General features: G+C 48.3%; 1 protein-coding gene and 1 long non-coding RNA gene across 3 annotated transcripts in view; one reads left to right on the top strand and one right to left on the bottom strand.

Annotated features, from left to right (window-relative positions):
• Window positions 1-5,705, top strand: part of WDR11 (WD repeat domain 11) — a 56,699-nt gene extending 50,994 nt beyond the window's left edge. The window contains exons 24-29 of one of the 2 annotated variants that reach the window (XM_076009745.1): window positions 393-488; window positions 979-1,144; window positions 1,946-2,043; window positions 2,490-2,635; window positions 3,411-3,491; window positions 4,713-5,705. In XM_076009745.1, coding sequence (XP_075865860.1) covers window positions 393-488; window positions 979-1,144; window positions 1,946-2,043; window positions 2,490-2,635; window positions 3,411-3,491; window positions 4,713-4,869 — 744 coding nt within the window. In that variant the 3' untranslated portion in view covers window positions 4,870-5,705. The remainder of the gene's footprint in view (window positions 1-392; window positions 489-978; window positions 1,145-1,945; window positions 2,044-2,489; window positions 2,636-3,410; window positions 3,492-4,712) is intronic. The other variant, XM_076009744.1, reaches the window with a different exon arrangement.
• Window positions 5,706-16,352: 10,647 nt separating this feature from the next.
• LOC142875432 (uncharacterized) lies at window positions 16,353-21,154 on the bottom strand. Its single transcript, XR_012922785.1, has 3 exons — window positions 19,782-21,154; window positions 17,527-17,599; window positions 16,353-17,397 (listed from the first exon to the last, which is right to left on the bottom strand). It is a non-coding gene; the product is annotated as an uncharacterized LOC142875432 (long non-coding RNA).
• Between the last annotated feature and the right edge of the window lie 286 nt (window positions 21,155-21,440).

The following is a 21,440-nucleotide window of genomic DNA, read 5'->3' as shown; positions in this document are numbered from 1 at the left end:
TCTCATTTTATTAATTTTCTATAACATATTTTATTCACTTGGGTTGAATTTACTATTTGAAATATATAAACGTGGCTTCATAATTTTATTTTATAATTTACCTACCTTTTAACCTCCAGCAGAACAGCAGAATACATCAGCTCACGTAGCATTTTTTCATCCGGTTTTGACTCAAGTGCCAGTTTCTGTAAGCAAGCAGACATGCATTCAAATAATAATGCATTTTAGCATCATTTCTTTGCAGATTCTTAGATTTCTCTAAAGCTGATTACCTAGTAACCCCCAGAAGTTACAGTAGTGTTTATTAAAATGACTTTATTAAGTATAATAATATTTAAATAATTCAAGAGTCTTATAATCCAGGCTTAATTTTCCTTTTTATCCTATTCTAGAAATTTCAACTGGAAAGGGTCAATCTACAGGAAGTAAAACGGTCAACTTACGATCATACAAGAAAATGTACAGACCAGCTACTACTCTTGGGTCAAGTATGTCAGTTTCATAACTCTTTTCATGCTACATGAAGTTGCTAATTAGTATTTCAGAGCAAGCAATGCTGTGTGTATGTATCATAATATTTCCCTCCTAAATATACTCCTTCCGGTAGATTTAGGCTTTCTTTCAAAATAATGCCAGTAAACCTTGTAAGAAAGTAAAAACATAGTTAACCAGCTTGTAATTTAGGCTTTCATAATGTCAAATGAAGCCTAGCTATTTGTTTTGTTTTGTTTTTATGTCTCTCAATTGACTGATATAGAGCTAAAATAGCCAGTTACTTGAGCACCTGGATACAGCAGCCTCTGATTTTATGTTTATTTCAAAGAAGTTGTGTTGTACTTTTGTTCAGTTTTTGTGTATGTAAACAAAATATTCAAGAGCATTATTTGAAAATGAACATCTTGTTCTACATTATGAATTTTAAAAGGTTATATTGGAGGAAAATGTTCTCATAATTAGAAAAACTGTTTCTCTTATTAGACAGACAGAGCTGTGCAGTTGCTATTGGAAACAAGTGCAGATAACCAGCATTATTATTGTGATTCACTGAAAGCCTGTTTGGTCACTACTGTCACCTCATCAGGCCCTTCGCAGAGCACTATTAAGTTGGTGGCAACTAATATGATTGCCAATGGCAAGTTGGCAGGTAAGGCAGTACACTCTGTGGGTATACGTGTCAGTACTCTGGAAAAATCAGACCTGTTCCCAGCAAAGTATTTGATTATTAGGGACATGTCTTTCTTTTTTATATACACTGAAGAAAAATGGAAAAACTGTCATAGGTATTTATAAGATGTCTATAATCATCTAAACCAGAACACTTTAAGAATGAAAGGGGCCAGTATTAATAATTGCCAAGACAGCTGGGCATAGTGGCTCATACCTGTAATCTCAGCACTTGTGGAGGCTGAGGCAAGAGGGTCACTTGAGGCCAGGAGTTCAAGACCAGCCTGGGCAACATAGTGAGGTCCCCCGTCTACAAAAAAATTTTTAAAAAATTAGCCAAGCATAGCGGCACACACTTGTAGTCCCAGCTACTCAGGAAACTGAAGCAGGAGGATCACTTGAGCCTAGAAGCTTGAGATAATAGTGAGCTATGATTGCACCACTGCACTCCACCCTGGGAGACAAATGGACACCTTGTTTCTTAAAAAAAAAAAAAAAAAATTGCCAACACAATAGGCATAAATTGGATAATCCCAGGCAAACTAGAACAATAAAGCCTGTGAGTGAGAGATGCTTTACTATTTATCCTCTGGACTATATCCTGTCCTGAGTGGTGACAGTGCAGAACTCTTAATATCTTGTCTTAAAATTCAAGTCAAGAATGTCTCCAGTAGGTATAAAATACACAAGACTAGATGAAATCAAGTGGTGATTTTACTTTTTAATGACTTGTCAAAGAAAGCTGCAGCGTCACTTCAGGGGCTACTCTTTTGTCTCCTAGAGGGCGTCCAGTTGCTCTGCCTGATCGATAAAGCTGCGGACGCCTGCCGCTACCTGCAGACGTATGGCGAGTGGAATCGGGCGGCATGGCTCGCGAAAGTAGGTGATCCCAGTAGGTGCCTTCAACCTTGGGACAGAGAGTTCAGTCTTGAACTTTTGGCTCCTGACTAGGAAGCATTCTTTGGCCTGCAAAGCCTGCTTTGCAAATTTTTTTATAACTATCACCTCTTTCTATGCTTTATGAGTATAAATTGCATTTCTTATTGAAAAATGGAGCTCACATTGGTAGCAATTCAATGAAAGCAGCTGCCTCCACTCCCTGCTGGGGGTCTGAGTCCAGACTGTAGCCCAGGGGTGTTGCCGGGCCCCTAGGTCCTGCAGGCAGGCACAGGTCATTATCGCTGCTATTCATGGTTTCAGGGCAGTATGTTAGTCAAGCAAAGCCTAGTATTTGTTTCATGGGAATAGAGGTCACTTTGACTGAATGATTTTTTTCTTTAAAGAGTGCAGAATGTTTTTATTTTTAACATGGGCATCTTTTTCAGGTCCGTTTAAATTCTGAAGAGTGCACTGATGTCCTGAAGCGGTGGGTGGACCACCTTTGTTCTCCACAAGTCAATCAGAAGTCAAAGGCCCTCCTGGTCCTTCTGTCTCTGGGCTGCTTTTACAGCGTGGCAGAGACGCTGCACAGGTATACTCAGCGTGCCCCGTGCTGCTCAGGATTGCCCCGACTAACCACTTCACGCTGTCTTGAGGCTCCAGCAGGTGGATGGTAGTACTTGATGTGCAGAGTGACAGGAACTGTTCCTATCCATTAATTCTTCATTTGGTTTAAGAGCTGTGATATTTTCCTAACAATATAGTGGTCAAATCTAACAGGTACCTATTTAAAAAGAATATAAAAGAAGTCTTCAGAGACTTGCAGATGATTCAGCTTTGAATAGAGCAACTGAGAGGAAGCCCAGAGAGCTGGAGGAAGAGTAACAGAAAGCGCAGCGAGCTGGGGGTGTCCCCTCTGAGTATCTTGAAGAGGAGTCAATACCCATCACTTATTATGGGACATTTTATTTATTTGAAACTCAGGGAGATAGGTTGAGGCAAATATGACACAAGATTATTTGATAAATCTGGACAAGTGGGTACATGGGTCCTGTACCCACTTGTCTCTGTAGATACAAGCCTGTACCCACAAGCTCTGTAGATTTCTGTGCACTTGAACTATTTCACAATTTTTTTAAGTATTAGTTTTTAAAAAGCTTGGGGCGAGGGACATGAGCATCATTCACACGTTGTTTTTTTTTTTAAATAAACCAGAGCTTATAAAGCTGCTAGTATAACTTTTGCAATGCTCAGATTTCCAGGGAAAATGTGAACAAGTCAGTATAGAGAAATACACCATTAGATGGTTCTACCCACAAATGACATAACCATGAAGCATAACTCTTACTTTGTTTTCTGTTGGGCAGCATGAGATACTTCGATAGAGCAGCCTTGTTTGTGGAAGCCTGTCTCAAGTATGGTGCATTTGAAGTCACTGAGGACACGGATATCCTTTGCAAAGTTGTTTATGGTGAAGAGGAAGAAAATGGCATGCGTGGGTTTGGAAATTCCTCTTAGTTGTTTTTGCCTGGGCAGGAACTTTATTTATTTTACTTATTATATTGAGAAAGATCCATGTTCTGACTCCCCAAAGCCAGGAAAGAAGGAGAAGTGGGAGGAGTAGGAATTGGAAGGCAGGGGCTGCGTCATGGCGCCAGCTCTGTGTAAGGTGGAGGGAGGAGGGAGGCCCGTAAGGGGCAGGGACCCCACGTCTTGTTTGAACTTAAAAAGGTGATGAAAGAAGAATTTAGGAAAGGATTAAGGGCCTAGAACTTTCAAAACAAGGCATTCCATGGAATAAATTTCATATATTTATCTGGAAAATATATACTGCAATAACTAAAATAGAAAGACTCCCACTGTCACCCATAGTGACTGATATTGAACAAAATGCAGCACTTAAAAGAGTTGTGTCATGTAGGCACGCCGCTGTGGTCCACCCACCAGCGAGAGCATTTCTTCCACATGTGACTTGAGTCACATTTTTTTCCTTGAAAAGATTGAGCTTAGGAATACAGCTCCAGTGCCTGGTGTTTGCATAACCCTACTTCTTCCCAGTGTACTTCTTCTGGAATTACTACATTTGGCTACTTTTCACATGGCAGGTATTTGGTTCTGTGTATGCTTTTTTTAAAATAGAAAACTTAAAATTAATACTAAACTAAAATTTTTTAAACATTAAATTAAAATTAAAGTAAAGCCTGAGCTTACTAAAGATCATATCCCTAATCACTGGTAAAGTGACCCTGGTTTGACATACACATTTTGAATATCTGTATCTGTTCCTAAACTGCCAACTTCTCAGACTTTCAGGTGAATGAGGGTGTGCACATAAATTTCTCTTCTCTCATCTTTCCCTTTCCAGTCTTGAGTGTAGGTTTTGGGGGAATCTGGGAGGATGGATGCTCATTGGGTCTTCTGGACACAGCTGCTTTGGGCCCAGCTGGTGCGAAGGGTGGTTTGTGACAGATGGAGACATGGCCTCCGCTGGCCAGGAGTCACCCTCCCCCAGCGAAGAGGCGTCTGCGCCCATCCCGTGCTGTGCCCCTGAGCACCGGATCCCTCCCGGGCGGCCCGGCAGAGCTTGCTCCCCTTCCCTGCCTCTGGGAGCCTGTGTGGAGCCCAGTCACGGTCCCCTTTGCTCTTCTTTTCCTTAACTGGAGTTTACAGAAACTCATCGCTGCTATATTTGCAGATTATGCCCGAAGTTTAAAGAACCTTGGTTTTAAACAGGGAGCAGTTCATTTTGCTTCGAAAGCTGGAGCAGCTGGCAAAGATTTGTTGAAGGAGCTTGAGTCCACCAAGGAAGAACCGACCGAAGAGTGACAGGCTAATATTGCCAGGGACTCCGACCTCAGAGGCAGGTGGATGGGGGTGCTGGTCTGGCTGTGGTCGCCATCACAGTCCAGACCGATGAGGAAGAAAGGGTCCTTGTGAGCTGTTTCACCACCTTTCTGAAGCTAGACGTGCACAACAGTATACAGGCGTCTGCATTAGGAGCAAGTTTTGTGTCCTGCATTGATCTCAGAGAAAATGTGACTGCCTCAGATTGTGAAAGTGCAGAACATTTTATACTTTTGGAAAGAGAACATTAAGAGTCCCTGGAATTACTTTTAATTTTTTTTTGAACTTAAAATTCAATAGACTGAATCACTTTTCTCATTGACTAAATTTAAACATGTTTGAGAAACCTACAGTAAAAAATTTGTGAGACCTATTCTCAAATATGTGCTGCGCCTGTGTTTATATACAATCATTCAAGATATAAACAGGGCAGAAATGTTTAAACATTAAAGATAGCTTACCAAAGCATTTTTTGTTTTCTTACCATGAAAACACAGAACTGTTGATTCCTTGGTTTTAGGCAGTTTCTAAATGTTGTAATTTCAGGCTCATAGCTCTTAGGGAGGTTTAACGCTTTATGTTTTAGTTCCAGTAGGTGAGCTCTTTGGTATTTTGAATTTTAACTCCTTCTCTGATGCAGAATAGTAACCTCATTTTTGAAGTCTGTCTTTGTACTCTAATTTTCTCTTTGTGTTCTTCTAACAGTTGAAGTATATCAGATGTAACTATTATAAATTATTACTGAGAATTTAAATGTCTATAACTTACAAAAATGATGAATAAAAGGAAAATCCCATCCAGGCCTGTGTTCTCTGTGTCACCGTGCATGAGGTCAGGTGATGTGCAGGCCCCTGGGGTCACCGTCTGCCCATCCTCTGCAGTCCGGTTCCTTCTGGGTCCAGAGAAACCTGCACAGAGAATTCCGTGGTGCGGCACAGAGTAGGACTGACTCCCGCACCCTGGGCCAGTCCACCTCTGAGTTCCTGAATGGGAACCTGGCCTGAGCAGGGTTCCTAGAGGCAAGGGAATCAGCGTCCCCATCTTTCCCCTCCTGGGCCTGGGAGACACATAGCCTGACACCTGCCAGGAGGCAGGACTTTTAGAATCATGGCCTCTTTCTACCCTTAGAAACTAAACAGTCTGGTCCCCTCTGCCAAGGAACTGAGCTCATGGAGACGAATGTCCTAGGAGTGCTGTTCCTCGGTCAGGGCCTTGGCTAACAGTTCTAGAAGACATCCAGCATCTGTAGTTTGTCCTGTGCCTGGCTAACTTTACTTGCCCTTTCTTTGCCTGGGAGGTACATTAGACTTTCTAAAGGCCATGGGCAAACACAGATTGTCCACATATATTTTATTTATTCACCCATTGTCTTAGCTTGGACAGCTTATAACCAAATAGCATAGAGTGGGTGGCTTAACAGACATTTTTTTCTCACAGTGCTGGAGGCTGGAAGTCCAAGATCAAGGTGCTGACAGACTTGTTCCTGCAGGCCAGACCTCCAAAACCATCACATTGCGGGGTAAGGCTTCCACACAGGATTTTGTGGGGGACACAAACATTCAGTTCATAACCACCATCAACTATGCTGAACTTAGTAAGCAGAGGAGAAAGAAGACATTTTATTCTGAAGTAGTGCATTTTGAAAAATAAATATTCTTTGAGGCCATCGAATAGGTAAGGAGGCATTGCCTGACTGTGGGAAGGAAGAGGAACTCAGCCCAGCAGCTGGGGAGGAGCCCGGGGGCAGACACGGCGAGAGCCTGGGTCTGTGTCAGCCAGCTGGCTGGTGTAGCTGTTCATACTCTTCACGGCAAGGCAGAGACCAAGCCTATGTCAAGATAAAGCTGCGAGTCCCCTTCTAAACAGGACACGTGATCCACCTCCCTGGTGGTGGTATGGGCACAGAGCTGAAACTGCTGTGCCACTTCTATTAAGCATTAGAAACCAGGAGCTGAACAAGTATGAACCATTTTTCACATTTAGCCTTTCTGAATGCCAGCGGATCTTTTCATGAAGGATCTTTACAAATAGTGTTATCGATATGTTAGCAAGAGGGCTTCGCTGGCTGAAACAAGCAGCTGGAATCAGGAATGAGGCTGAGAATGACTTCAGGGCAGCAGCCCCTCCCAGGCCACCCCCTGCAGCAGCTGCTGCTCAGGGCCTTGGCCCTTCCTTGCCAGGGAGCCTGGGTGGGAGCAGCAAGTTCTCAGGAGGGCCCAGTGCTAGGTGCTTCCTCGTGGCTGGGCTTGTCGGAGCCATTTCCTGCCTGTCACTCACTGTTACCTTTTGCCTGTGCTTTCACTGATGAATTGTTCTACCAAAGGTGGCGTGCCTCTCCAAAGGCTTGCTCTGGGTCTTCCCACTGCTTTGGAGGTGGTGGCAGGACATTCTGTTCTCTCAAAGTAGATACAGAGCAGATCTATACAAACTTCTTGTCCCTCTTACATGCGCCTCAGAAAGTCTCAACATAATAGACATAAGAAAACAATTCCCCTCTCACCTGTTTATGTCCTGAGCCTTCGTCTTGCATGAGGACGGTGTTATGTTTCAGTGAATCCTGGGCTGTGATTACCCATGATGTTTCATTCTCAGCCATAATACGTGATTACAGTAAGGCATTTGGGCACAAACTTGGAATTGTGCTGATGAAATGAAAGAGTGCCAGGCAGGCACGACAGACAAGTGCGAATGTTCTAGCCAATGGGGGTGTTTCTTGGGGAGGCTGATCGTGATTATTTTGACTGACTCGGCAATTTGTGAATGAAAGAACACTTTCAATTAAAATGCAATGGCAATTTTAATTCCACTTTACACTTGGCTGCCGCTTTAACACATTAACTGCCATGTGAATTATATTTAACTCACACTAGTTTGGGGCCCTGGGGCCTTGTGAAGCATATGTAATTCACACATCTTTTCACCCTGGGAGCTGCAAGAACTATTTTTCAAGTTGCATGTAACTCATGCACAGAAAACAATAAAAAATAACAAATTTTTCATTAAATTAGAAAGGATAGTTTTGTTTTTGAAGTTTTTATTCTATTTTCGTAATAAAACACCATGGCCCCAAGGAAAAGAATTATTTTTTCTAGTGTGGCAGTCAATGTGTTAAAAGCAAAGAGAAGGTACTGGGCTTTCAGAATGCAGTTGTGGAAACTGCTGGAATGCAATGAGATGGCAGGTCTAAAGGGGAGTCAGGAAAGGAGATTGCCCAGCTACCTCACCTCGCCTTGCTTTGCCTTGCCTTGCCTTCAGGGTTCTGCGTGTTTTCTTTCCTTCCATGTGTTCACCTGGGCGGCCACTCAGCACCCATCCAAGTAAGTCGGGGAAGGGGCGCTGCTCCTCCTGCTCAGGCGATGGTGAGTGACCGAGACTATCTATTCACAAAGCGCCAGGGGGATGCTTTAGACCCGGAATCCTCAACCCTAAGGCACCAGACTTTGTCCAGACAGGTGCCCCCCGCAACTTTCTGGAGAATGTTCTAGAAAGGTTCCCGACAGGTGTTGGGTAATCTCATTTCAAAAGTTTCCATTTTTTCCCCTGGCACAAGTAACAGGACTACCTCCTCCACCCGTTTGTCTCTCATCATATTTCATTTCCTTTAGAAAATACACATGGTGTTTTATGTAAGTGCAATTCTCAGAAAACTTAATAACTGGAGTGTTTAGTTAGTCTAACCACATCTCCCATTGTAATTAATGAATACAGAAAAAAGTACTTTCGAGAAAAAAAAAAAGATGTGTCATTGTTCCGTGTTTTCCTTTCTGAAATCTGCAGACGGGTGTGAAACCAAGAGGCACCTCTGTCCTGCAAAGCCAGCGTTTGCATCCCGCAGCGTGCGTGCTCGTGGGGGGGGCAGAACAGGGGCCACTCAGTCCTGTCCCACCACCCGGCCTGCTCGCTCCACCTGCCCAGTGTCCCTGCGGCAGTCCCGCACGTGCCTGGAGCCAGACCCCCGGGGCTAATTCCCACCTCTGCCATCTGCCAGTTTGTGAGCCTGGCACATCAATGTCCCTGTGCCTCAGTTTCCTCATCTGTAAAATGAGCTTAATGAGGGTGCTTCCCTTGTTGAGTTGTGAAGCTCTTAGCACGTAGCTTGGCACAAACCATCCTGGCTCTCGTTACTGTTGTGAAAGTTCCACCTCTTGTCTGAGTGGAGCTCAGAAAACCGGTGGGAGAATGAGTCCTTTCCGAGATGGCCCCAGCATCCTGCTCAGTCTCTGCAGACTCACGGCAGGCGCTCAGTAAATATTGGTGGAAATAAATTAAATGTTTGTAGAGAGGAAAGGTTATAATCCAGAGAGGTGACAGTTTAAGGTTAAAATATTATTTTCAAAAGGGAATGCTAAGAAATACTAGTCCCACAAGACATTCCTCAGAAAAAAAACAAGAGAGTGGAGACCACATGAGTTGGGAAAATGAGACATTCTAATGCCTCCTCTTGGAAATTCATAGTGCACAGCAACACTTTTAAAGGCTCTGAGAAGTCCTGCAATAAAGAAACCTGCTTAACTGTGTTTGAACCAACACTAGCTAAGTCCCTCTGATGAGGAATTTCCTTCTCCCTCTGTGCTTTCTCCCTCCTCCCTTTACTTAATGCTGTCTATTAACACCCCGTGGAATTCATGCTGAGTTTGGAGTGGGCACAGTTGCCTGACATGCACACAGACTTTCTGGGTATAGTATAGGACGCCATTCTTTGCAGGGGACAGAGCAATGGTGCCACACTCGCAACAGGATTTCTGGAAGTCCCAGCGCTGCAGCACCAGGGGTGATCCAGGGGTCTAAGCCTTGCAGGAGGCTGGCCATTGGAGACAGACAGCTTCTTTCCAGAACACAGCCCCAGGGCTCTCTTTGAACTGATCTGACCTTGGTTGATGGAAAAGGATTTAATGTTTTTTCCCAGAGAGAAACTAAATCTTTTCTCTATACGAAGCTGAGATTTAAATCATCAAACAATTTTTTTCCAAGCCTAGGAGTTTCATGAGGAAGAAAACAAAAACAAAACCAAAAACACTTAAGCCAAATCCAAACAGAACAAAACAAAAGCAACCCTGAGAACAGAAACACACTCATAAGATTTCCTGAGCCTTTTCAGTCTTCTGAATAATTCATGTCACCTCAGGTTTCCTTCTGTTTTGCTTCTTAGGAGTCCCAGGGTTCAAGGACTCAGCCTTACCCTGGTCCCTTTCAAGTGGCATTTAGTCTCTGCTTACACACCTCCTGTGATGGGGTGCTCACTACCTCCCAGGCTGTCTCTGTGTTACTCTTAGCTTCCTCCACCAGGATGTTCTTTCTGTAACAGCAAGGTGACTGCAGAGACCCCCAACATCACAGGAGCTGTCTGTTGTAGTGGCTGAAAGTCTGGACCCTGAATGAGACTCCGGGGTTAGAATCCCAGCTCCACCATGTATGAGCCATGTACAAGTGGGCAGCATGCTACATCTCTCGTGCCTTAGTTTACTCGCCTGCAAAATGAGGGATCAATCATTGCACTTATCCTGTGGGATGGCTGAGTGACGTAAAGCTCTTATAGCAGTGTTTGCACGGGATGCTATACAATTGTTGGTGCTGTTCTTTCCTAAACTGCGATTCCCTGGGCACCTGCCAGCTCAGTGTTTTTGTGGATTCTCCGCCCAGCATGCAGGGGTCTGTGAACCCGGCCTGAGCACAGGCGCCAAGGCTGCTCACTCCCAGCCCTTTGGACTCTCACCGGGCAGCCATCTCCCAAGGCACAGCGACGGCACCAGGAGGACACAGCCAGGGAAAGATCCGGACACTGGGCTCTGCCTCTGCCCACAGTCAGTTCTTGTGCCCAAAGCCCACGTCCCTCCAACCCACCTTCCCTTTTGGCTGTGGCCTCCTGGACTCAATTGCTCCCAAGCCTCAGGGCCTGGTGAAGGAATAGGGTCCTGGTAGAATTCCCCAGGACCAAGTTATCCAGAAACAAAGAGAGTCTGTCCACAGGTGCATTATGGAGTCTCTGACCGACTCCAGAAGCAGAACTAGCTCACAAGTTCAAGGACATAGCTAGCTATAGCCTCAAAAGAGCAAAAAGACAAAGGAAAATAAAGGCTCTGATTTTTCAATAAGTGTTTGAGCCAAATTGATCTCCCCCGAGATTTCAGTCGAGGGCCCGGGCAGAGCCTCCTGGAGACTGGTTGCTGGAGACAGCCCCGCAGACCAGGAGGCACTTCCAGTCCCCAAGAGGCTTCTACCCAGGACCTTTTCATGCCCAGCAGGACAGCCCGCCAGGCTCCCCTGGAGTGGCCGGCTGCCCAGTTGCTGGGAAGGAGAGGGAGTTGGAGGAGTCGAGGAGGGCAGGGCTGGGCTACGTGGGAAGCGCCAGCAGAGGGGGTATCCTCTCCTCTCTGGAGCTTTCTGGAAGGTTCATCCCCCTGCGGGTACAGGAAGCATTCTGACCACTTACGAAATCTTAAGCCTCGTAATGCTTCTGCCTACGGATGGCTGGAGGTTTATTTAGTTTGTTTGTTGAGTTCGAGCCCACCGAGATTCCTGAGTAGACCAAACTGGAAGCTGGCCCTGCACGTGAAATCTCTGAGACCAGGGTTTGAATGACGAGTGGCCGCTGAGGCCCTGTCCCTGTGAAGAACGGGTCCTGGTGCCATTGTCGGGAGTGAGCGCCGTCCTTCGTGAGCCTTGTAGGTGAAAACAGAGCCACCTGCGAGGCAGCGGGACAGGAACACAGGTTCCGAGGCACTCCACTGAGGAACGGTGCAGAAGCTGCAGGACAATGTTTTGGTTTTTCAGCCGGCAGGTTCTGTTTCAATTCCCCTAAAGCATCTGCTATTCGTTTAAAAGAAAATTAAGGACAGAAGAGAAAGCAGTGGCTTTCTTCAGTTGTTTTCTTATGAAAGGAGAGCCCTCCAAACCAACGGTGTAACTCGGTCCAGTTTTGCAAACAAATCTACTTGGAACGTTCAAACTCCACTGTGCAAAAAAGGTTAAAGACTTTTGAAAACTGCGTTCTTTTCAGCAGCGCAGCACTAAGAAGACAAGCCTTTAATTCCGGCCCCTGCTGCTCTCCCGGCCTCCTTCTCTGTCTCGTCTGCTGACTGAGCTCAGCTTCCCCCCAGCATGGAGAGAGCTCAGGGTTCCAGCGGCTGGGATCAAATCCTTCGGAACTCTCCCTCCTCTGGAGAGCTGGGTAGAGCCAAGCAGCTGGGACAGCAGCATCAGGCAGGGCCGTGTCTTGCACCCCAGGTTTGTTGCTTAATAGGAGAGTGACCAACAGTCCCAGTTTGCCCGGGACTGTCCCAGTTGAAAGTCCAATGTTCCAGGACATTCCTCCTTTTGGGGCAATGCAGGGTGGTTGGTCACCCTGGTTTTCTCAACCTCTCTGAGCCTTAGTTTTCTCTTCTGTGAAATGGGGTAATCATGTCCACCCTGCAGCCGTGAGGATTAGGGGGTTCAGGTCTTGGCAAAGGGGGGGTGTAGACAGAAGCTTCGCTCCATGAGAGGCTGAGGCTGGGGACTCCCAGCAAGGCACCCCCTCACCAGCGCAGCCCCACCAGGGTCACCCCGATGTTTTCCATCCCTGACCCACTTTCACCTGGTCAATATCCTTCCCATCCCCTGTCCTGCCTGCTCTCTAGCTGCTTCCGGGGGTGGGGCCCCTGGGTGCACTCGAGCTGCCTCTGACCACTTGAGGCTGTTAGAATATTAAACGTTAAGTGTGTCTGGCTGGCACAGAGTGGCCTGAGCTCGCTGCCCAGTGCCCAGAAAAGGGCAACGGCTGATCTGTAAGTTCAAGAGCTAGCTCCCAACTGAGGACACCGTGAGGCACTGCTTGCTGCGGCCCTGGGAGAACAGTGACAGGGAGTGGCGTCCTGGGAAACCTCTCCGTATGGCCTAAGTGTGTCGCGCAAATGCTACCTTCTCCCTTGTCATCAGACACCCCTTATGTTAGGGTTTGTAGGCCCCACGCTACAGGCAGTTGGGGCAACTGGAGTCTTGTACCATAGTGAGAACACGAATGGAAAGGCTGCGTTTGGGAGGTGAGAGGCTAGTGGCTCTTCACAAAGTCATCATGACACTCAGTGAGTCTCAGGGCTGCATGGGCAGCCCAGCCTCTGAGCTCCTACATGGACTTTCCCACAGCTGTCTTTCCATAGCCAGGAAAGCCAGCCAGGGCGGGGGCAGGACACCTGCTGGAACCTGCCGGTGGAATTCCCACCTCTCCTGTAGCGGACTGAATTGTGTCCCCTCAGAATTCTCCTCCACCTAGAACATCAGAATGTCACCTTGTTTGGAAATAGGGTCTTTGCAGGTGTAATTAGTTAAAGATCTTGAGACGAAATCCTCCTGGATGTAGGGTGGACTCTAAATCCAATGACTGGTGTCTTCACAAGAAGAGGAGAGGACACAGGGACACTCAGAGGGAAGAAGGACAGCCCGCGATGGAGGCAGAGATGGGAGTTGTGCGGCCATGAGCCAGGAAACACGGAGGCGACCCGTAGAAGCAAAGTGGCAGGGAGGGTCGTCCTCCAAAACCTTGGGAGTGACCGTGGTCCTGCCGAGGCGGATTTTAGACGTGCAGCCTCTAGAACGGTGAGAATAAACGTCTATTGTTTTAAGCCCTCCAGTGGCAACTGTTATGGCGGCTCTAGGAAATGAATGCACCTCCACTGGCTGAAAACCAGGCCCGGCATTCTTCAGGGACCCTGAGTTGTAGGGATAACGCTCCTTGCCCAGAACAGTGAGAATTCTAACCCACCTCCCTCTGCTGAGCGTGCTGGGAGAGGCCTCTGGCTCGCGCTTGTTAACTGAAGTCTGCTTTCTCGCGGAAGCACCTTCTTTTTAGAAAGAATGGCTTTCAATTGTACCTCGGACCCAGAACTTCCACACAGGCCCCTGCCTGCCTTTCCCACAAGGCTCCAGGGCTGTGCAGCATTTCTTTTTGCTGCAAATCAGAGAGAACCAGGCATGCCAGCAGTGCCCAAGCCCAGGGAAGCCCAGCCGGGCAGCCACAGCCATCCAGACCCACGAGAGTGGCTCGGGGAAGATTCTAGAGTCAGGGCTTCTCTGTGGTTTTAGCTTTCAAAGCTTCTGGAGCCAAGAATGCCTTTTGTCAATATATTCCTATCCGCTTTTCTTGGAACTGTGATGTTCTATGAAATGTTAATAAATATTTTTATAAAGCATCATAGTCAAATAAGTTTGGGAACTGCCAAAATAAATATAATTAAATGACTGTCTTTACTTCACAACTTCTCAGGGCCTTTAATATGCCAAATACAGGGTGTGCCCCTCCAAGCAAAGGAGATGGTATTTGGAGATTCTTAAATCTGATCACAGGTTATAGGTTTGCCTCTGTGGTCTGCCTGCTCCTGTCTGTGCTTTAATGATCTTCAGCAATGAAGAGGCCCTTCTTTTCCTTCTCTTCTAAGTTTTAGGAAACCCACTCTGCCCTTCCCATCTTTCCTGTAAATCTGTGTAACTTTGCAGCTTCCTGGCCCAGAACTCTCCAAGTCTGTGCCCTGAGGCTTGACTGTACTTTTGAATGGCATGGAATGCCCCCACACTCAGAATCAGGCCACCTGCCCTGCTCAGCACCTGCCGTTTGCACCCCATGATGCGATCCACCTGAACCCCTGTGCTTCCAAACCTGCAGCACCATCACCCCACTACTGTGGGGACCACAGTAGAAATATATAGGTATTTATAGTAGACGTTCATACTAAGTCAAGAACAAATGGTGTGATTCTCTAGATAATCGCTAAATGAATAGAGAAGAACCTATCAGTGACACGATGATAGAGAGGGAAATGGAATAACAAGACCACCCAGAAACAATGCTTCGCCAGCCACCGAGGCTGCCTTCGGTCTGGTCAAGCTGCCACCTACCCTTGACCACTGCCCCTGCGTACCAGTCACCAGCCTGTCTCCCCACGGGGCTGTGGGGCCTGGCCTGGTCTTGCCCACCACAGCCTCTCCAGCATTTTCTGCAGTGCTGGATGCTTGCAGGTTTCCTGAGTTGATGCATCAGGGTCTAGCAGGCTCAGAGACCGTGTTTCTACTAGACGGTGCGGCTACTTCGGGACAAGCCCGTCGGCTCTATGTGTCACTCTTTGCTTCTTGCCTTAATGTCTACTTTGATATTGGCACAACTACACTAAATTTTTCTCTTGTGCTTATGTTGTTTTATGTTTAGCCTTCCCTATCCTTAATATAAGGTGTGTCCCTTCTAGGTACCAAGCAGTCGGGGTTTGTTTTGCTTTGTTGTTGCTCACTCCGGCTTCCACTGGGAGCGCTAGACCACTTACACGTAAGGGCATTGCTCATGTGGTTCAGTTTCAATCTGCCTCTTATTATTTCTCCCATCTTCCAATTCTTCTCCCTTTCTTCTTTTCCCATCGTCTCTTCTTTTGAATTAATATTTCTTGTTATTCCATTTCCCACTCTATCATCTTGTCACTTATACACTCTTTCCTATTCATTAAGGGACGATCTGGAAGATTACATCATTTGTTTCTTGACTTATTATTAAAGTCTAATATAAATTCGTACTTTCGCCAGTTTCCAGACAGTGAAAAGGACCTCAGAATGTTCTAATTCCATTTATCCCTCTCCTGGCCCATGTGCAATTGTTATTGTGTATTTGAATCCTCTCTATATTTCGAACCCCTCAAGACAATAATTATCATTCTATACAGTCAATATCCATTTGGACCTGCTGGCGACTGCTGCTCCTTAGTCCTTCCTGCTTTGCCAAGCGGCCATCTCGGCTCATTTCCCTCTGCCTGAAGATTCCTTTTCAGTATTTTCTTTGGCACATGTCTACTGGTAATGAATTCTCTCAGCTTTTGCTGTCTTAACTGTCTATTTTATTTCATTTCTTTGATGGAAAATTTCAAGCACACAAAAGTAGAGGAAATAATGGATTATAATAAACCTCTACGTACCCATCACCCGGCTTAAACAATCATCACTCACCCCTATATTTCAAAGGCGTTTTCACTGGCTAGTCTGGGTTGAGAATTGCTTCCTTTCAACACTTTGAAGCTACTCCGTTGCCTTCCAGCGTCTGCCGCTTCTACGTCAGTTGTCAGTTTTGTTGATACTCCCTTGAGTATGCGTGACAATTTTTGATTGTCATATATTCTATATATTAATAAAAATTAGATATAATTTGAGACTCTGGAGGATGCTGTCTTCCTCCAGAGAGGATTGGCTTTTGCCTTTGGCAGGCAGCTGAGCGAGGGGCGCTGGCAGTCTCGGGTTACCTACACACGATCGGGAATTGAGGTGATTCAGAACTGGGCGTTAGTCCCTGTGAGGTTCGCTGTTTCTGGTGTGCATTTATTGTTAGAGTGTAGCCTTGCGGGCTGCCTCAACCCGTGTCTACTGAACGCTCCACGTAGGTTCTCAGTCTCTCAGTCACCACTTTTAAACCCAGAGAAACAGAACAACAAAACAAGCAAACAAAAAAAAAACTCTTTGGATCGTGTCTCAGCCTTATGGCTAAGATTAAGTGTAAAAACATTTTGGCCACTTCTTGAAGGAGGTAGGATTCCAGAGGCCCTGTGGTCCCATCCACGTGGCCTGCAGGCCACACTGTGCCCTGCTGTGGCTGTCAGGCAAGGCACACTCCTCCCAGGTCACCAGAAAAAAGTCTTAGGCAAATCTTCCTAAGGTTTTCATGACGCTTATCTTCCACTAATGAGCAAAGGGACAGACACGGTGGACAACAGGAAACTTGCAGAGGACCAATAATGTTGAGCTCAACAGCTTTTGTTCTAGATACGTCTGTTATAATGTTTTTGAAGATGGAAACATACAGTGTTGCTGTGCTTGGCTAGTTGGCTGGCTGGTGTCGCTTGGCTGATTTGTGGGACAGAATGAAATGTGTGCACATTTCTGCCGTCCCACAAAGACCCCGTGAGCTCCTTGATTTGTGCCACTTGATTATAGGTTCAGATGGACCAACCTTTTTCTTTTATGGATGACTGTGATCTGCAGAGCAAGTCAGAAAGTCAAACGCCACCAGGCGCGGGCAGCCGCGTGTGAATGGGACGAAGGTGCAGTGCGCGTGCCCAGCTGCGCCAGCACGGACCCTAGGCCACAGGCTCTCCAAGGGGGATCAGCAGCATCTTCTCAGCTCCAGCTGACTGTTGGCGCAGAAAACTTGAGACCCGAGTGTCAGCTGTTTTGATCTTTCAGAGGAAGTCAGAAGTTCGGATAACTATGTGAAATATCCATATTTTTTAATGTTGGCTTGACTAAAAAAAAAAAAAAATCTAGCACAAGCCAAACAAAACACATCTCTGGGCCAAAATCAGTGTTTGCATCAACAGTTTGTGACTTCGATCATAATAAAATAAGAAAGCATCAACACTGTGTTTTATTTTTTATTTACTATGTTAATACCCAAAGAAAGCTGAAATTTGTTCAATGGTTTGGAGCATCTTGGTCTTGCCATTCTGCCTAGGGCCCATCTTGGGCACACTTGGGCTTCTACAGTAGTGTCCCAGATGTTTCTGCTCATTTCTGGTCATTTGATTTATATGTGCATTTAAAAAAAAAAAAGTCGTATAATTACACCACCATGTTCAGCTGGAGTGCTGAGCGTTGGGACGGGGCATCGGAGGTTTGTCCGGCGGCCAGGGCTGAGCTTACCTTGCTCGTCACTCGCTGTCCTCCTGGCAGCGCGATGGTGACCACAGCTGACGTGCCCCGATGGCTACTCCACCTGCCAAAGTCCCCAGTGGCTTATAAAAAACCGTCTTCCCAGTGAGATGTCCACACACATCTGGGCCTACTTTCTGGGCCCATCACAGGGACAGGGGAAAGGACATGAGATGTGACATCAGAAGACCTGGGGTGGCGTCCTCCTCTGTCACTTGCTGGCTGGACTGGGCCCTTGCCTGTTCAATCTCTATCTCCCCCTTTTGACAAGATGGTGGCACTGGTGCTGCGGGATGCAAAATCCCGCAGACGGCTGTCAAGTGTCGTGCCCTGTCCCCGTCCCCAGGCCTCGGTGCATGTCCAGGCGTCACCCGGCAAACACTCCCAAGCCGCTTCCCAGACCTGTCCTTGGGGCAGACCCTCCTGCCTCGGGGTCACCAGAGCCTTTGTAGAAGGCCTTGTCACCCCGGATGCTGAGCTTGGAGCTGTGACATGTCAAGGTCACAGGGCTGGTGTGTGGCGTCCTGTGTTTACAGGCTCAGCCTGTGGAAAGGAGACATTGGTCCTTGTTACCGAGGTTGGCTCCTCAAACGCCCCTTCAGAGAGGCACTGTCCCCTGCACCTCCCAGCTCCATCCAGGCGGGGCCCCTCTGCCTTCCCTCCTCCTGCCCTGAGCTCCAAGGTCCCGATGTCACACCCTCCCAGCCCTCGAGGCATCATTACCTCCATAAAGTATGGAATCATTCTCAAACTGACCATATTTTCTACAAGAAAAGTCCTTCTCAGTGATCTGACATCAGGGGAGGCTTTGGGTGGGGGGCAGGGGGTAATCCCCGAGCCAATTAGAATGAGATGGGAACTGGCTGCACCTGGCACAGCCCCATCTCCCCTCCTTCCCTGCCTTGTGTGTCCCTTTCAGTGACTAATTAATGGCTCTGCCAATCACCTGGTCAATCCAGGTACCTGGAAATCCTCCACAATTCCAGGGTGGGCAGGGGAGTGTCTTCAGATCGTGGTGAGAGCTGGCCATTCTCCTGCCTGCAAACCCTCGATCCTCCCTGCCGTCTTCAGGATGAGGCCACATCTTGGCATCTTGGCATGTTGGCATGGCGCTGCCTCCCGCTGTGCTCTTCCCAGACCCTGCCTCCCTGACCCAAGCCCCATGCATCCCACGTGGCAGCTTCTACTGCTCGGGTGCAGCTCTGCTCCCTGGGTGCTCCAGGAACTCCTTGTTCCAGAGGAGGCCTGAGCAGCGAAGGGGGCCTGTGACACTCGCCTACTGGGAGTGCAGTTGGACACAACTTTTCCATGGCATCCTTCAAGGAGACATGAAGTCTTCAGAATGGCTAAGAAATGCAACTTTTAGACATTTTGGTAGGAAAACAAGAATGGGCACTGAAATTCAGCTGCAGAGACATACTTGTAGCAATTTTAAATATCCAAGCATTGCTCAAAGCCATCCTAGTGCGTCCATACGGGGAACCCTGGGCTGGTAAAAGCACGGATGCAGATGTGCATTTTGTATTTGGAACTGTCACCTCTGCCCCGGACTTCCTCAAAGTCTACCACGTCTCTAGACTTCCCTCTTTGCTTCTCTCCAAATCATTTGCACTTAGTTTTGGGTGAGAAATAAAAGCCTAAATCATGCCATCAGCTGTTTAAAACCCCGTAACTCATTCCCTTTGTGTTTAGTTAAAAATGTGAATTCCTGCACCAAGCAGTGCATGATTAAGGCTCTGTGCGCTCTGCAAACAGGTGCTTCTTTACCTGGGGCTCCTACCTGAGCACAATGGCCTCCACCTGGTGCCCTGAGCGGATCACACCCCATCAACCCACGCTCCTCCCCCACACTCTGGCCACGCCCACCTCCTAATCAGCTCCTGGGACTGGCCCCGCCCCGTCCACCTGCAGACCTTCATAGGTGCTTTTCCCAGCCGGGCAGCTGCCCATTCCTGGCGCTCGGGGTAACTTCTGTTTGTCCTTCACTTCTCCGGAGGCTTCCCTCAACTCTTCTGTCAGTGAGGTTGCTGTTAATATTCCGCATGGTACCACGTTCTTTCTTTTTATTCCTTTTCCATTTAATACACCCAGAAATCCACGAGGGCAGCCTCCCTGTGGGCTTTGTTTACCAGCATTGCCCAACACCAGAGACCTCCTAAGTATTTTTCCCTGAGGGGTCTCCCCTATAAGAACTTGGATCGACCCCCTGCGAGCCGTGGAAATCTGCGTGTTCTCACAGCACTGACCTTTCTAAGCGTGAGAATGAAAACAGGTAGTCAAAGCCTTGCTTTTTTCCATGTCACGCTTTAAAGATGCCGGGTATAATGAGAAAGTCTATTTCTCTTCTGGACTTCTGTTTCCATAGAGAGAGCAAAGGTTCCCAAGCTACTTGGCGGGCTTATTAAAGTGCTCAGCACTGAGCCCCACTCACACAGTTTCTTATTTGGGGTGTCGGGGTTGGGGCCTAAAAACCTGCATTTCTGACAAGTTCCCTGGGCCCACACCTGGGGACCGTGAGCGGGGGACCTGCCCTGCTGATGGGGCCGCGGGAGCCCTGCCGACCTGCTGCGTGGCCGGGAGGAAATCCCTGCCCATTCCCAGCCTCGGGTGCCCCGTTGGTAAAAAGAGAAGCCGCCGGGATGCGGCTCTGCGACGCCGCAGCTCGACCCGCCAGCACGGGCGGCAGGGGGCAGCAGAGCCCGGGAGACCGGCCGGCCGCGGCGCCCCCGCTGGACTCGGGCCCCAACCGCCTTCCGTTGGAACAGCACCTGCTCGGCAGCTCAGCGCTCCCAAACCACGAGCCCAAGGGACAAGACGTTTCCTAGGCGGTGTGCGCTCTCTGTAATCACTAAGAAGGGCGAATTGATGCCTTAGACGGAGTTTATGTCTTGGAGTCAGAGACAGCTAAGTCACGGTGACCGCCCCTCTGCGGACGGGAAACCGAGGCCTGGAGGGAAGAGTGACAGTGGTCGCACGTCGGTGGCAGGCTCAGGACAACAGGCCTTTGCACTCCGCCCGTGCCAAGTTTTCCACTCCCGCCTAGGAGAGAACTGGGCCAGTGGACGCGAGGGCTGCCTTCCTTCCAGGGTGCCGGGGGCTCCCCAGGAGGGGCAGGGACCCCCGCGTGGGAAGGCAGGGCCCACGAGGTAGCACCCCCGCCCGGGCAGCTGCGAAAGCCAGTTCCCTGCACATGTGTGACTCTGGAGTCCCCAAACGTCTATTCCGAGACAGAGGGTCACTCCCAGTCTCTCTCCAGCCAGTCCTCAAACCCAGAGCCCCTTTTCCACGAAGGGTCCCCACGCCTCTCCCAGGCCTCAGACTTCATAGCTCCGGGTGTCTCCGACTCACCTGGCGGGGGCAGAAAACTCAGTTCTCCAAGCCCCACCCCCAGGGACCCCGTTCATGGGTCTGGGGTCGGTCCTGGAGCCCCCACGCTAAACAGGTGCTGAGGCCGGCTGTCCCCGCCAGACCTGGGCGGTCGCTGGCGGGAGGTTAAGCCAGGGTGGCCGAGATGAGAAAAGGGGTGGCTGACTCTGGGGATTCAGTTACTAATCAAATAAGCTGTTAGATAAAACATGTTATCTTTCCACCTTGACAAATACATCTTCCTCATGGTGTGGAAGGCCCGTTTGAGCTTAGGATTCTCGGGAGTTGCCTGCCAGAACAAGGCAGTGCAGAGGCCGGGCTGCAGCCCACCCTGCACCGTCACTGCACCACGAGGGGCCTTGTATACACGCGTGTGCATGCGTGCGTGCGTGCACGTGTGTTCCCACCAGCCTCGAGTCCAAGTCCTGTCCACACCCCTCCCCCAGCCGAGCCATGACCCGCAGGAGAAGGAGGGGCCCAGGCAGAGGGGCCACGCAGAGCTGGAGGTTGGCTCGGGGTTCCGGGTGCCCGTGATGAAC

This window comes from Microcebus murinus, chromosome 14 (genome assembly GCF_040939455.1).
Source record: "Microcebus murinus isolate Inina chromosome 14, M.murinus_Inina_mat1.0, whole genome shotgun sequence".
Taxonomy (NCBI): Eukaryota; Metazoa; Chordata; class Mammalia; order Primates; family Cheirogaleidae; genus Microcebus; species Microcebus murinus.
The sequence above is the reverse complement of the archived record's forward strand: the minus strand, read 5'-3'. Positions and strand labels throughout refer to the sequence as shown.